Source organism: Microtus pennsylvanicus, chromosome 7 (genome assembly GCF_037038515.1).
Source record: "Microtus pennsylvanicus isolate mMicPen1 chromosome 7, mMicPen1.hap1, whole genome shotgun sequence".
Lineage (NCBI taxonomy): Eukaryota > Metazoa > Chordata > Mammalia > Rodentia > Cricetidae > Microtus > Microtus pennsylvanicus.
In genome coordinates this window covers 11,849,903-11,862,973 of record NC_134585.1, presented here as the reverse complement: position 1 = coordinate 11,862,973, position 13,071 = coordinate 11,849,903, and the positions used below count along the sequence as shown (strand labels likewise).

General features: G+C 38.4%; 1 protein-coding gene across 5 annotated transcripts in view; it reads left to right on the top strand.

Annotated features, from left to right (window-relative positions):
* The window catches only part of Pcdh15 (protocadherin related 15), a 595,973-nt gene that overhangs the window by 555,532 nt on the left and 27,370 nt on the right, over positions 1–13,071 (top strand). For all 5 annotated transcript variants that reach the window (XM_075979991.1, XM_075979989.1, XM_075979992.1 and 2 more), the window contains exon 29: positions 12,700–12,876. In XM_075979991.1, the coding sequence (XP_075836106.1) occupies positions 12,700–12,876 (177 nt within the window). The remainder of the gene's footprint in view (positions 1–12,699; positions 12,877–13,071) is intronic.

The following is a 13,071-nucleotide window of genomic DNA, read 5'->3' as shown; positions in this document are numbered from 1 at the left end:
AGTAGAAAGATTGTAAGAGCCATAAAGGATGATTAACACCAAGGAAATGGTCTTCCAGACACAGCATGGCTGATGTAATATGAACTCACAGAGACTGTGGCATTGTGCACAGGGCCAGCACAGATTCAAGCCAGATGGAGTCCCAGTACCCCAGGAGGGAAGTACGCATGAGCTCGCATCCCCAGTCAAGAAGCACTCACCAATTGGCATTCGCTGGTAAAGGAAATTAGTTTTCTCCTATAGAGTCTTGCTGAGTATATAAAAGAGCAGGCCCTGTATTCAGCAGTTGATGGCCAATACAAAATGAACCTAATGGTATCTTGCAAACTTTTTGTCTCATGTTGCTTTTTTGTTTTGTTGTTTTTGTCTTGTTGACCTTGTGATTGTATATTAAGATATTCTGAGTTTTTGGACTCTAATATGGGTGTTTCATTAGCTTTTTTTTAAAATTATGGTTTGTTGTCTTGTCTGGTTTGCATTTTGTTTGTTTGTTTGTTTGTTTTCTAAAGACATAGAGAAAGAAGGCATGAAGTTGGTCGGGTGAGGAGTTGAGATTCTGGTAGTATCAGGGGAAGGAGAAACCATGATCAGAATATATAGTATGAGAAAGCTTTTTTATTTCAGTTTTAAAAAGAGGACAGAAAGGGAGGTTTTAGATGTGTTGATGGCAGATTGTTAAAAGTGCCTGAGGGACTAGGAACGGGGAGTTGGGGTAAGTATAATCAAGATACACAATATACATGTATGAAATAATAAAGAATAAATAAAAGATGCTCTATTTTCTTTTTTAAAAAAGGAAGCTGAAGAGATGGCACAGAGGTCAATAAGTCTCTTTTAAGAGGAAAAGAAAAGTCCAGGCAGGGTTTACAAGTAAGGGCTTCTAGAGTCCACACAGCAGCCAGAATGCACAGCGGAAACCACACAGAACCTGGTTTTGGTGGGTGTGGCTGACCCTTCATTGTACAAAGGAATTTCAAAACTTTAGAAAGGGACATCATTTCTAGAAAGATAGAAGTTAACTAGGGAGTAGTGGTTCGTTTGAATCTACACTGAGGGACAGAGCCAAGCCACATCCCCTTGGTGATATTGGTTCCCATGAAGAAAAATTAAAAGATTCAACAACTATTTCTTGGTTGAATATTCAAGTTTAAAAATTTTTATTATTGAATGATGAAAATGATCATTTTTAGTTTGACTTATTCACAATACCAAAGAGGTAATTGAGAAGATGACTGCCATAATAATTTACTATAAAAATAAAAGTTAAAATAATCTCAAATGAACACACTCACCTCAGCTTTAAAATAATTTTAGTAAAGCCCTAACACATAAGCTTTTTCCAGCTGGAGCTAGCTGAAGATCTATATACAAGGGACTGGGAATGGTGATAGTACAAATTTGAACTTAAGTACTTGTCAAAAATGATTTGGTTCCAAAATATGTAAGTGAAGTGACCCACTTTTTTCATTTTTTGGCTATTATTTTTTAAATGCTATCTACATCGAAAATTCTTAGTTAAATATGCTTTTCCATATTTGCTGTGGATGACATGCAGCCTTCAAACTACGGTGGAACAATAATAATCCCATTTGAATTTGATTTTTATTGCACATTGTAATTGATTTTCACATTATATACTTTATGGAAGATGGCATGTCCAGCTCTCTGTTCCGAGAAGCAGATCCTAACCAGACACACACACACACACACACACAGAGAGAGAGAGAGAGAGAGAGAGAGAGAGAGAGAGAGAGAGAGAGAGAGAGAGTTTTCTTTGTAGGAAACATTAACACGTTCACCCTCCACAGATGAAAGAGAATGTTCAGCGTTTGTTGTTGTTTTGGTTTCTTTATTTCTTTGTTTCTGAGTTCCAGCCACCTCACTTAAGTCCCTGTGTCCATCCATTTTCCTGAACATTTTATGATCTCATTTTTCTTTATACCTAAATACTATTCCATTTTTATATCTTTGGATCTATGCCCAGGAGTGGCATAATTGGGTCAGGGAGTAGTTCTATTTTTAATTATTGAGAAATTGCCACATTGATTTCCATGAAGACTGCACTGGGTTATAGTCCTGGCAGCAGGAAAAAATAAAAATTAAAAAAAAAAAGATCTCCAACGTTATAAGAAGGCCACTTGTTCGTTTCCCAGCTGCCCAGACTCCCGAAATAACCACACAGAAAATGTATTAATTAAATCACTGGTTGGCCAATTACTTAAGCATATTGCTAGCTAGCTCTTATATCTAGAATTAACCAATTTCCATTATTTTATATTTTACCACGAGACCTGTGGCCTATCTGCAAGGTATCAACGTGTCTGTCTCTGGCAGTGGCTCCGTGACTTCTCTCTGACTCTGCCTCCTTTCTCCTGGCTCTCGGTTTAGTTTCCCCCACCAAGCTCTGCTCTACTCTATCTCAGGCCTAAGACAGTTTCTTTATTAACCAAGGGTAGTCACCGCATACAGAGGGGAATCCTCTGTATATGGATCAAATTTCATCCTTTGCCGGTGGATATCCAGTTTTATTCCAGTATTATTAACTACAGATGCTGTTTTTTCCCACTACATGTTTTTAACATCTTTGTCGAATCTTAGGTGAATATAGCTATGTCACTTTATGTCTGGCTTCTCAGAGCTATGTCAGCTTGCAATGTCTGGGTTCTAATAGCTATGCCAGCTTATATATAAGTTCTCAATTAATTTCCATCAGTTTACCTCTCTTCTTAGGCCTGTCTTTGTTGCTAATGCCCTGTGGTATAATTTGAGACCCTGCACCATAATACTCTGTCTATGTTGTTTATCCTTAGCACTGCTTTAGTGTTTGATTTTTGCAGTTCCATATGAGTTCTTGGATTGTTTTCCTAGTTTTATAAAAAAAAAATAGCATTGGAATTTTGATGGGAATTGTATTGAACCCATAGTTTACTCTTGGAAATATAGGTATTTCCATGCTATTAATTCTGCTGAATTCATCTTTGATTTCTCTTTCTCAATGTCCTGAAGTTTTCATTGTGGGGGTCTTTAACTTTCATGGTTAAAAAAGAAACTTTCACGGTTAGATTTATTCAGATTGCTTCATTGTTTTGAAGCTATTATAAATGAGATAATTTTCTAGTCTTCCTTTGTAAGTTAATTGTTGCCACATGTGAAGGCTACTGATGTCTGTATATTGATTTTGTATCCTGCCATTTTATTGAAAATGTTTATTATATCTAAGAGGGTTTTGTAGGCTCTCAGTTTAGAATCATTTCATTTGTGAACAGAAACTGCTTAGCTTCTTTCTTTCATATTTCTACTACTTTTATGTGTTTCTCTCATCCTATTGCTCCAGCTATGACTTCATAAGTGAGAAGAGAGTGAGCATCTGTATTCTGTTCCTGACTCTGAAGGCGGTGCTCTTAATTTTACCCCATCTGGCATAATTTTAGTTACGTTGTTGTGATTTCAAAGAGAATGGCCGCCACAGACATATGTTTGAATTTTGATCCCCAGCTGGTGAACTGTTTGGAAGGATTACAAAGTGTGACCTTGCTGGAGGTTGTATCTCACTGGGGTCAAGCTTTAAAATTTCAAAAGACTTACACCAGTCCCAGTGTCTCTCTCTCTCTCTCTGCTTTGTGGTTGTGTCTTAAGATGTAAGCTCTTAGCTACTTCCCTAGCACCATGACTGCCTGCCTGCTACTGTGCCCACCCCCATGGTGGTAATGAACTCTATCTGAAACCATGAGCCCCAAACCAAATGTGCCCTTTATTTCAGTACCTCAGTCATAATAACATTTTTATCACAGCAATAGAAAGGTAACTAAGAGAGCTGTATATAGTCTCTATTATTTACAGGTTTATCATATTTATATCTGTCATGACTTTGATCACGAAGGCCTTTTGAACATTTTAGAATTCATTTTCTTCACGTATCAAGATTTTTCTGTCTGTATGATCTAATTTGTGTATGTTGAACCAACCTTGCTTCTTCAGGATGATTGTTTGCAAGTATTCTTTTGAGCATTTTTTGATTTACTGGCCTATGGCTTCTTGTTATTGCTGTTGTGGTTGTTGTTGTTGTATCATCATTGGGTTTTGGGATCAAAATAATGTTTTTTGTGGAGAGGATTTGATAATGTTCCCTTTTTGGTGGAATACTTCATGTTTTGTAGAACAAACTGAAAAGTATTATTGTTAGATTCAGAGTTACCTTTGGAGAAAATGGAGAAGGCTTTCTATTTCATCTTGACCTTCGAAGGGGTTGACTAGGTTTGTTGAAAGCTTTGGTGGGACACACTGGGTTACATGAGATATGTGGGTATATCCCTGCTGTAGTGTGTCTTCCCTTCTCTGGCAGAGCTTTGTCTATCTGTGTTATCTGTCTTCTCCTCAGAATGGAGTATAATCCCTGTCCTTGTTTTTGAAATTCCTTTGCTCTGACTCTAATCTAGGACCTTCTGAAGTCAGAACCATAGATAAACACATTGATTTTTCAATTCCTGTGAGTTTAAAAAAAATGTTTTCTTTAATTTAGAATACAGTGTGAGAAGGCATGAGCCTTTAAAGGATGAAGAAAACCAGGCGAGGTGGTACATGTCTATAAGTCAAACACTGCGAGACTGAGGGAGGAGGTTATGAGTTTAAGGCCACACCAGGGAACAAAGCAAGACATTCTCAATCTTCAAAAATAGATTAGAGAAGACGTGGAAAAAGGGAGGTTGTTGGTCATAGGTTCTTCCTGCTCTGTTCACATTGCACATCAAAGCCTATCAGGGTGGAATGAAGCCACTTGCTAACCATAAGTAACTGGTAGGGTGTCTCACCAGCTCGAAACACTAGACTGGCATCATCCATCTGTATTTCTAGCATCACCACCGCAGGATATCTTGCGTGAGTTGTCATCTCAGATTTTTGTTACAATAATATTTGTATTTTAAGTAGACCCAATTAATGGTGAGAATTTAAGCTCAGGACAATTCTTCTTCTCATTATTGGTCATTCATCTTCAATTCATGCTTCTTCGATGAATGCTACAGTTATGTTCTCATTTATTTTCATCCTCGCTAAGCACACAGGATGCCAAAGTACCCTGTAGGGATGTAAGAAATGCAGTCACCAATGTCCCCTTTTTCTGTGGGCATGACAATGAGCAAGTCTCATTGTTGATTTTTAAAACATTGACTAGACCCTCTTCTTGAATACAAACCAGTGCCTGTAGTGAAACTAAGAGAAATGTCCTGTGACCACACAAGTGACAGCCAGTGGTATCCAGAATGTACACTTCAGTCTTGTGTTGCTTGTATCAATTTGATGAAGTCAGCATAGTTTTTAGATGTTATTCTTGGTGGATGTTATAGGTAGATGTTATTGTTTGTTCCTGTATGTCTAATACATAGATAAGTGACTGGCACAGGGACAATATGTGTACATGTATAATATATATATTATATTTAATAATATATATGATAGTTGTATTTATTCACACTAAAGAATAGATCACTGACAAGTGACTCTATACATTAAAGTAATATATCCATCATTACAATATCACTCAGAGTATTTTCACCTTAAAAATTTCTCAGTACTCTCACTCCTATGTGAATGTTTGATAAACGATCACATCACAGGAATTTCTGTCAGTTTTGAGGAAACGCGCTTATTTCATGCCACTTCTCTCACTGACCTGTACGCATCCTGAGCTTTACACTAGAGCATTCATCTTCACATCGACACTCCTATTATTAAATTTACACTTGCCGGTATTCAATATGGAATGCCATTCTCAAAGAGCCTATTGTAGGTCATACTACTTAGTGATAAAGGTTTAGTTCTTTGATTTTAAAGTATCAATTGTCTAAAATATTTTCTCTATAGATTTTGTGGTTAACCTTGTCTGACTTTGTGTGCTCTGTACATTTTACTTCTATTCTTCAAATATCACAAGAATTTATTAAACTTGTTTTTTAGGAAATATTAAAAGGAAACCATGGAAATTTTCCAGGAGCCTCATCCCTGACCCTTTAGTCAGCTTTACACATATCCAGCATTATGGTGTATTCTTTACCATCGTTTTGAGACATAATTATCAACTAAGTCCAGAATTTATATTATGATTAAGTCTTGGTCTAATACGTTCTACAGATTTAACAGTGTGTGTAGCCAGAGTTTTTAGAAACAATCCTAGGTTCCTGCAGCTTCAACATTATAAACTTGACCAGCTATCCCAATGATGCTGATTAAAGAGATGAAAGCAAAGAAGGGAGATTAATCCTATGTAGCCATTTGAGAAGGACATAGAGGGGGCCCAGTGACACCCCTCCCAAGTTTGCTTTCTAGCTTCTGCCATAAGATTTAGGTTCAAAAAGACTCCAAGAAGTATGCATAATTAACCAATGTTGGCCAAGGTATGTCAAGGTATGTTGGTCCAACATGTCACTGACCCATCATTGTCACTGTCCTCAGATGGACTGTTGATCTAATAACTGGTCATCACCACAGGGGACCAATCTGGTTTCCAGATGAGTACTTCTGCTGCGCAATGCAGACTTACCCTCATTGATAATGTCTCTTATATGTAGGGGGTCTGACTCCTCTGAGTTCCTGTTCTTAAACTCTCAGATGATGCTGACTCAAGACGATGACCTTTATCTTGCCTTCAACCTTGAAGGGAGATGAGATAGATTTAGATACTCCTTAAGTGGTTAAAGAGTTCACAGTCTGACCCATAGCGAAGAAGACACACACAGAATGAAAGAGGAGGAACCAATCCGTCATTCACTTTAGTTACCTTGTAGCCCAAGTAGTGACTCAGTCTCATTCACCCTTAGAAAAATCAGTTTCTAAGTGTCTGATTCAGGTGTAATAATTTGTGTCCAACATTTTGATGTCACCCTTTTCTTACTCAGTTCCCTAGAACACACTCTTTTTTTAATCTGTGATTTTGTTGGGTCCAGAATGTAATGTAAAATTGCCTTTATACATCTGTAGGCGACATATTATGAATTTGACCAACTTGTGGTTCAAAATTTCGAAAGAAAAATGTAGTTACTGCTGAATATGGAAAGACAAGCAAACCAGTATAGCAGCTATCTATATGGCATATACACTGTGTTGGGTACTATTAGTCATGTAGAGATGGTTCAAGTCATTTGACAGAATGTAGAAAAATTAAATGCAATAGCTATGACATTTTGCAGAAGGAAAAAAAAACTTGAAGATCATCCACAGACTTTGCAATTCCCAAGATGTTCTAAAACCATCTCCATGGAAACTGAAGGACGATAATGTATGGAGTTATTCAGTATTCAGCCTTTTCAAGTTGGCTTCCTTCATAATAACCGTCTAAGGTTGCTCCACAGTTTCAGGGCTAGATAGCTCATTTTGTTTTATCACTGATTAGTACTTAATAAGTACATGTGATGCAGGAATGTCACGCTGGCTCCTCTCTGCCCCCAGATCCTTGTGTTCTCCATCAAAACAATTCAGATGAGACACATAGATCTTGGTATAGAAGACAAGCATAGTTTACTATGGAACAATAGAGGCACACTAGAAGGATAAAAGAGAGAAAGCAATGGCCTGGAGAGTACTGTGATGACCTATATATTTAGTGGGCTTTGCACTATTTCTTAATGTTTCTTGAATAGACACCTTTCCTGGAATGGGGAGGGGCCTCTCTAGATGTTGACAGCCATATTTGGCAGCTGGTATGGGCATTCTCTTAAGGGAGCTTTAGTCAGTTTAGTTACTAACACACAAGATTCCATGCAGGGAATGATTTTCCACTGTTTTTATAGTAATAGAGTATATATAATTGATAAATTTAATGTATTTAATTATAAATACATTATATCTGAAGAGCTTAAAACTTTGTAAACTTATAATCACTAGTCTAATATTATGCAACTGATGCTTAAAAGCACTGAATGCCAAAGCCAAACCTCTGGGTTCCAATGCTATATTCATGCTGTCTGTACCTACAAAATGTCAAAATTATAATGTGATTTGGCGTGGAGGTCCTTCTTATATTCTGTGTGTTTTATGTGACTCTAGGGATTTCATTATTAGGATAAGTGTAAATCTCTCAGGGAGAAAAAAAACCTAAAATACGGATCAAAAATATTGCTGTTAATTGAGACCCCTTTCCCTCTCCGTCCACGGACACTGTAGTCAGCTATTCACGGTGTCTGGTATGTGACTGTCCCCTCTCCATGAGTCTTCCCTGTTTTGCTTGCTCCTTGGGATTCTCACTAGGAATAAGCTGGAAAAGTGGAGAAATTAATGAATGAGAAAAATGAGAAAGAGAGCAGCGCTCTAATGAGACAAGCTTCAAGCATCTGCCCTACACAAGTTTAAGATCAATCAAGCAAACAAAACAATTTCACTGTAATTGGCAACATCTCCTGGCATGCACCGTTATACAAATTTCTTTCGAAGTTAAGATCTCGATTTTTCTTGAAATAAGGGCAAAAGTAGCACACACTGGACTCTTAAGGCGATGCAGTTTTTAATAGAGCAGAAAGTCGGTCAGGTTGATATTTGAAACAAAGTTATTTCTAGATGTACCAACGTTTTCAAATATGTTGCTCTCCCAAATACTTCAGAGAAGGAGCATTAAATCTGCAGATAAATTTAACCAGGATGATAACACATACCAATAATCCCAGCACTATTGAGAACAAAACAGGAGTCAAATTTAAGGAAGTATGGGCTGCACACTTTGTTTGTTTGTTTGTTTGTTTGTTTGAGACAGTTCTCATATAGACCAGATTGTCCAGGAACAAGCTTGAACCTTTGATCCTCCTGCCTCCACCTCCCAAATTCTAGGATTTGCAGGCTTGGGCAGCAATGCTTGACTTGCATGGGCTGTGTATTGAATATTTGCTTTGTTTTCTTTAATGAAATAGAGTGGGAAAACTTTTTTATTTATTTACTTATTCATTTATTTTTGGTTTTTCGAGACAGGGTTCCTCTGTGTAGCTTTGGAGCCTGTCCTGGCATTCACTCTGTAGGCCAGGTTGGCCTCGAACTCACGTAGATTAGAGTGGGGATTCTAATATAGACTTTAGCCATTGATGTAAAGAGCTCTCTCAGCTACCGTGCTAGAGGATGAGAATCCTAGGAAAGAGTTTTACATCATTACCTTAAAGGGGCACACAGAACGACACACCCATGGGATGGCTCTGGGTTTCTCCAAGAAGAATCTCCAGGGAGAATACTGTGGGTGTCCCCATGGAGGAGACCTGGAAGAATCACATTCACTGGGGATATCAGGGTCCCCTCTTGAGGTTCTTAGTCTTGTGAATTAAAAAGAAATGTAACAATGAACTCCAAAAGGACCTCAAGGACAATTTTACTGAGCTTTAAGAAAGCAGGCAAGCTGTGAATCTTAGCAAGTGCCTGGAGGAGAAATGAGGAAAAGAAGAGGGCAAAGTTCCTGGTGGTTTGAGCTCAGCCTGTGTTCAGGCCAGTCATGTGGTCAAGAAGCAGTCACATTAGGGGAGGAGTGCTTCAGAGAAAAAGCGAAGCCTGAAGCACTACAGAAAGCAGGCACTTGGAAGAGAAGAGGAAATGGAAAGGCGCACTCTTCTGAGTAATTTGGGAAAACAAAGCTCTCAGACAGACATGCAAAGCTCTCTAGGCTACTGTGCTAGAGGGCGGGTGTCCTAGGAAGGAGTTTTACATCATCTCATTATAGGGCTGTTTAGTCCTCCGTTCTCTTCCACATAGCTGAAGCTGCACCCACTGTTGAGCAATGATCCCTTAGCCAGGTCACTGACTCACCCAACTGAAATGTTCAGTCTCTACCAAGACTATTCTTTAGACTCCCAGCTGCTTTTGGCCAGGACAGGACCAAGTACATTTTCAACTTCTGGCCGAGAGCATGCGCTGAGGCCCCTGTGCTTAAACTGCATGCTATGTTTCTTTCCTGGCTTTAATATCTTCTCCATAGAGGAGGATATAATAGGGGCCATTCAGGGACCTGAGACACTGACCAAAGCTGACTTCGTAGTGCCTGGTGGGGTCTTCAGACATGGCAGCTGGGGTAAGCCTATCTAGGGGACATCAAAGGTACCTCATGGTTACATTTCTATGACAGCCAGGGGTAGGGAGGAAGGAAAAGAATCCTTGCCTTGTGCTTGGGTAGAGATGCCAGGGAGAAGTAAAGACAAGAGTCTTTAGTGTTACAATTCCTAGGCAGGGAGCCAGGAGAAGCCAAGATACGGAATGTCCATTATTTGTCCAATTAATGTCCATTGAAGTCTCCCTCCATTGTGTTCTTCCAAAGTTTTCCTTTAGCTTCAAAGACGGAGCTCAAGAGTGTTGAGCCAAGGATCTGTTCTGGGTATTCTGAAAGCTGTTGGAGTAGCTAGCATCACAGTGTTAGGTCCCTCCCGGGTGGCTTCCAGAGAGCAAGAGAAAGAACAAATTTAATCAGCATTTGATCTTTAAGTTAAAATAACAGTGGAACTATCTTGTTTAGTTGTTCTTGTTGCAAGTAGGTGCTGCAGTATTGAATTAAGTCAATGTCATGGTATCTTATATCTGGGACTCTTATAATCAATATCATTAGTGAGAAATAGTTGTCTAAATAACATCTTATATAGATTTAAGTATAGTATTTAGGGAGCATAGTCCTTCACACTGTTATAGAAATATACCAATTGTTCTAATCTTTTATACTTTCTTTTTGGGTATTTAAGGTCAGGAAAGTGGAGAAAATTAACCATCTTTTTCACTGCTAAGGCCAGTTGTGTGTCTGGTCCTCAGGGGTCAGCTGGGCTCAGAAAGAGCCTCTGGTTCATTAGGTCTCCATTTCCAGTTGTTCCATCTGAATGAGAATGAGCTGAGGTGAGGGACTTGATTTGCTGCAGCTCCGCTTGAAAGCGCCAAGGACCTTTCCCCCTATGTCATAAATACTGGTTGGAGTCCACCAAGGGAGGTCTCCATGGCTTCCCTGAACAAGAGGCCAGTGACACCGAAAAGTTACAGAAAATTTTAGAGATGGCCCCACAGTCTCCTGCTATCTAGTTAACCTTGGATGGTGAGGGCAAAATCTTCTCCTGTTTAGCCCCTGTGTTCACATTAGATAGGCCTCCAACTGTGGTCACCACACGTGCAGGAGGTCAGTTTTTGCAGTCTGGTTCTTTTTACCAAGATGTAACATTTAGCTAAAGCATATTCAAACCACCCCCCCCCAAAAAAAATTGGGAATGAACTTTAATTAGATATGCATTATTTTCTTTTAAGCTATTCCTTGCAGTTGCTACCATGAACAGATCAATAATTTAAGAGAATTCCATTGATTTAAGTAGATTGGACTTTGACCTTAGAGATTTTAATATCATACATTATATAACCCTGCACTTCCTCTTTTATGTGCCTATAAAACTCGTACCTCTGTGTCTTGACTAAGATCACATCTTTGGCTTTGTCTCTGCTCTTGTTTCTTTCTCCATCTGCTGTGTGCACTCACTCCAAGTCGACAGCAAGGCCACTGTAAATCATTCTCGACAAAGACTGAAAAGATATTTTTGCTGTCTTGTGTTTTGTATGGGGTTTCCCTGGAAACGTACTAAGCCTCTTAGTATAATAATATGCACAAAGGCAATGTTATTACACTATGTTATATATGTATATTTAATTCAAATTTCTATTAATAAGATGATAATTTTGTTAATCTCCCTTTGACTCATGGTAACATAAAAGGATATAAAATGAAAAGGAGGCAGTAGTTGGAGAAAAATACGTTGAAAAGAAAGATGTAAGAACGAAGATATTTTGGGTAAAGAAGGGTATCTGCATGAAAAGACAGTGATCTATGGATTGAGTTTTAAGTCAACCTGTGCTGCTTAGTGAGACCCTATCTCAAAAGAACTTGACATATACGGTTATTGTTAACACTTTACACTTAAATATAAGATTCTAATATATACTCTAATATTCTCTACAAGTGTTAGTGATATAATGTTTTAGTAATAAAGATATTTTTAAAGAAGTTCCTATTTATATAAATATAGAAAACAATGAATGTTTAATAATAGGTATTTTCAATTAAGATCAAGTTACAGAATTATAGAAAAGTTATACTCTCAAAAAATTATTCTAATGGATAACATCATTTCTATCTTCTACCAAAATTTATTTTTCCGTGGAAGATGATAATACGTCTTTTAAGTGTTTATATTTATCCTAACGAGCTTCTGGGATGTTCATGGAATATTTAGTCTTGTAAACTCACTAAACATGTCTACATTCTTCCATGGTGACCATGCTCTGAGGACCTTTGTGCCCTTGGGAAAGCCAGTGTTCTAGTCCTCCAGTGTAGCATGTTGCTAGCATCACATGCTCCTGCAGAGGGGTCATTTATGATATCAACAATATGAGTGGAGAGTCCCAGTGTCCTGTGTCTCCTTTAAACCAGCGACAGCTTCGGTTGAGCAATAGAGCTGACATTTCCCATGAGCTAAGTAAACACTCAAAGATATCATAAATTCACATGATTGATAACCTCTTACGCTTATTCATCCTCCAAAATCATCGAGGGTTGAATGCTGAAAGCCCATAGAGACTTTGCCCAATGGTTCACACGTGGTAAACCTGAGCAGAGACTGGCTATCATTTACTAAATGTCGTTTCAGATGGAGGTGGATTTTTTTTAAATCCTCACTAAATCAATCAGAATGTCATATTTATGTGTTATTTTATATCTAGGATTTTGGATCGCTATGTTCAGGAGCAAATTCCTGGTGCCAAGGTTGTGGTAGAGTCCATTGGTGCCCGTCGCCATGGAGACGCCTTCTCCTTAGAAGACTATAGCAAGTGCGATCTGACTGTCTATGCCATCGACCCCCAGACCAACAGAGCCATCGACAGAAATGAGCTTTTTAAGTAAGTGGTTTTTATCTTATTATAGTAAGCCATGCAGTAACTGTAGCACGTATACATGATTCTTATTTAAGGATAATTAAAGTTTAAAAACTACTTCAATGTTGCTAAAGTGAAATCAGAGGGAGGTGTAGTATCCTCACACGCCATTTACAAGTCCTGCACAGACTGGACCGAAGCTAGAAACCTGGGCAGCAG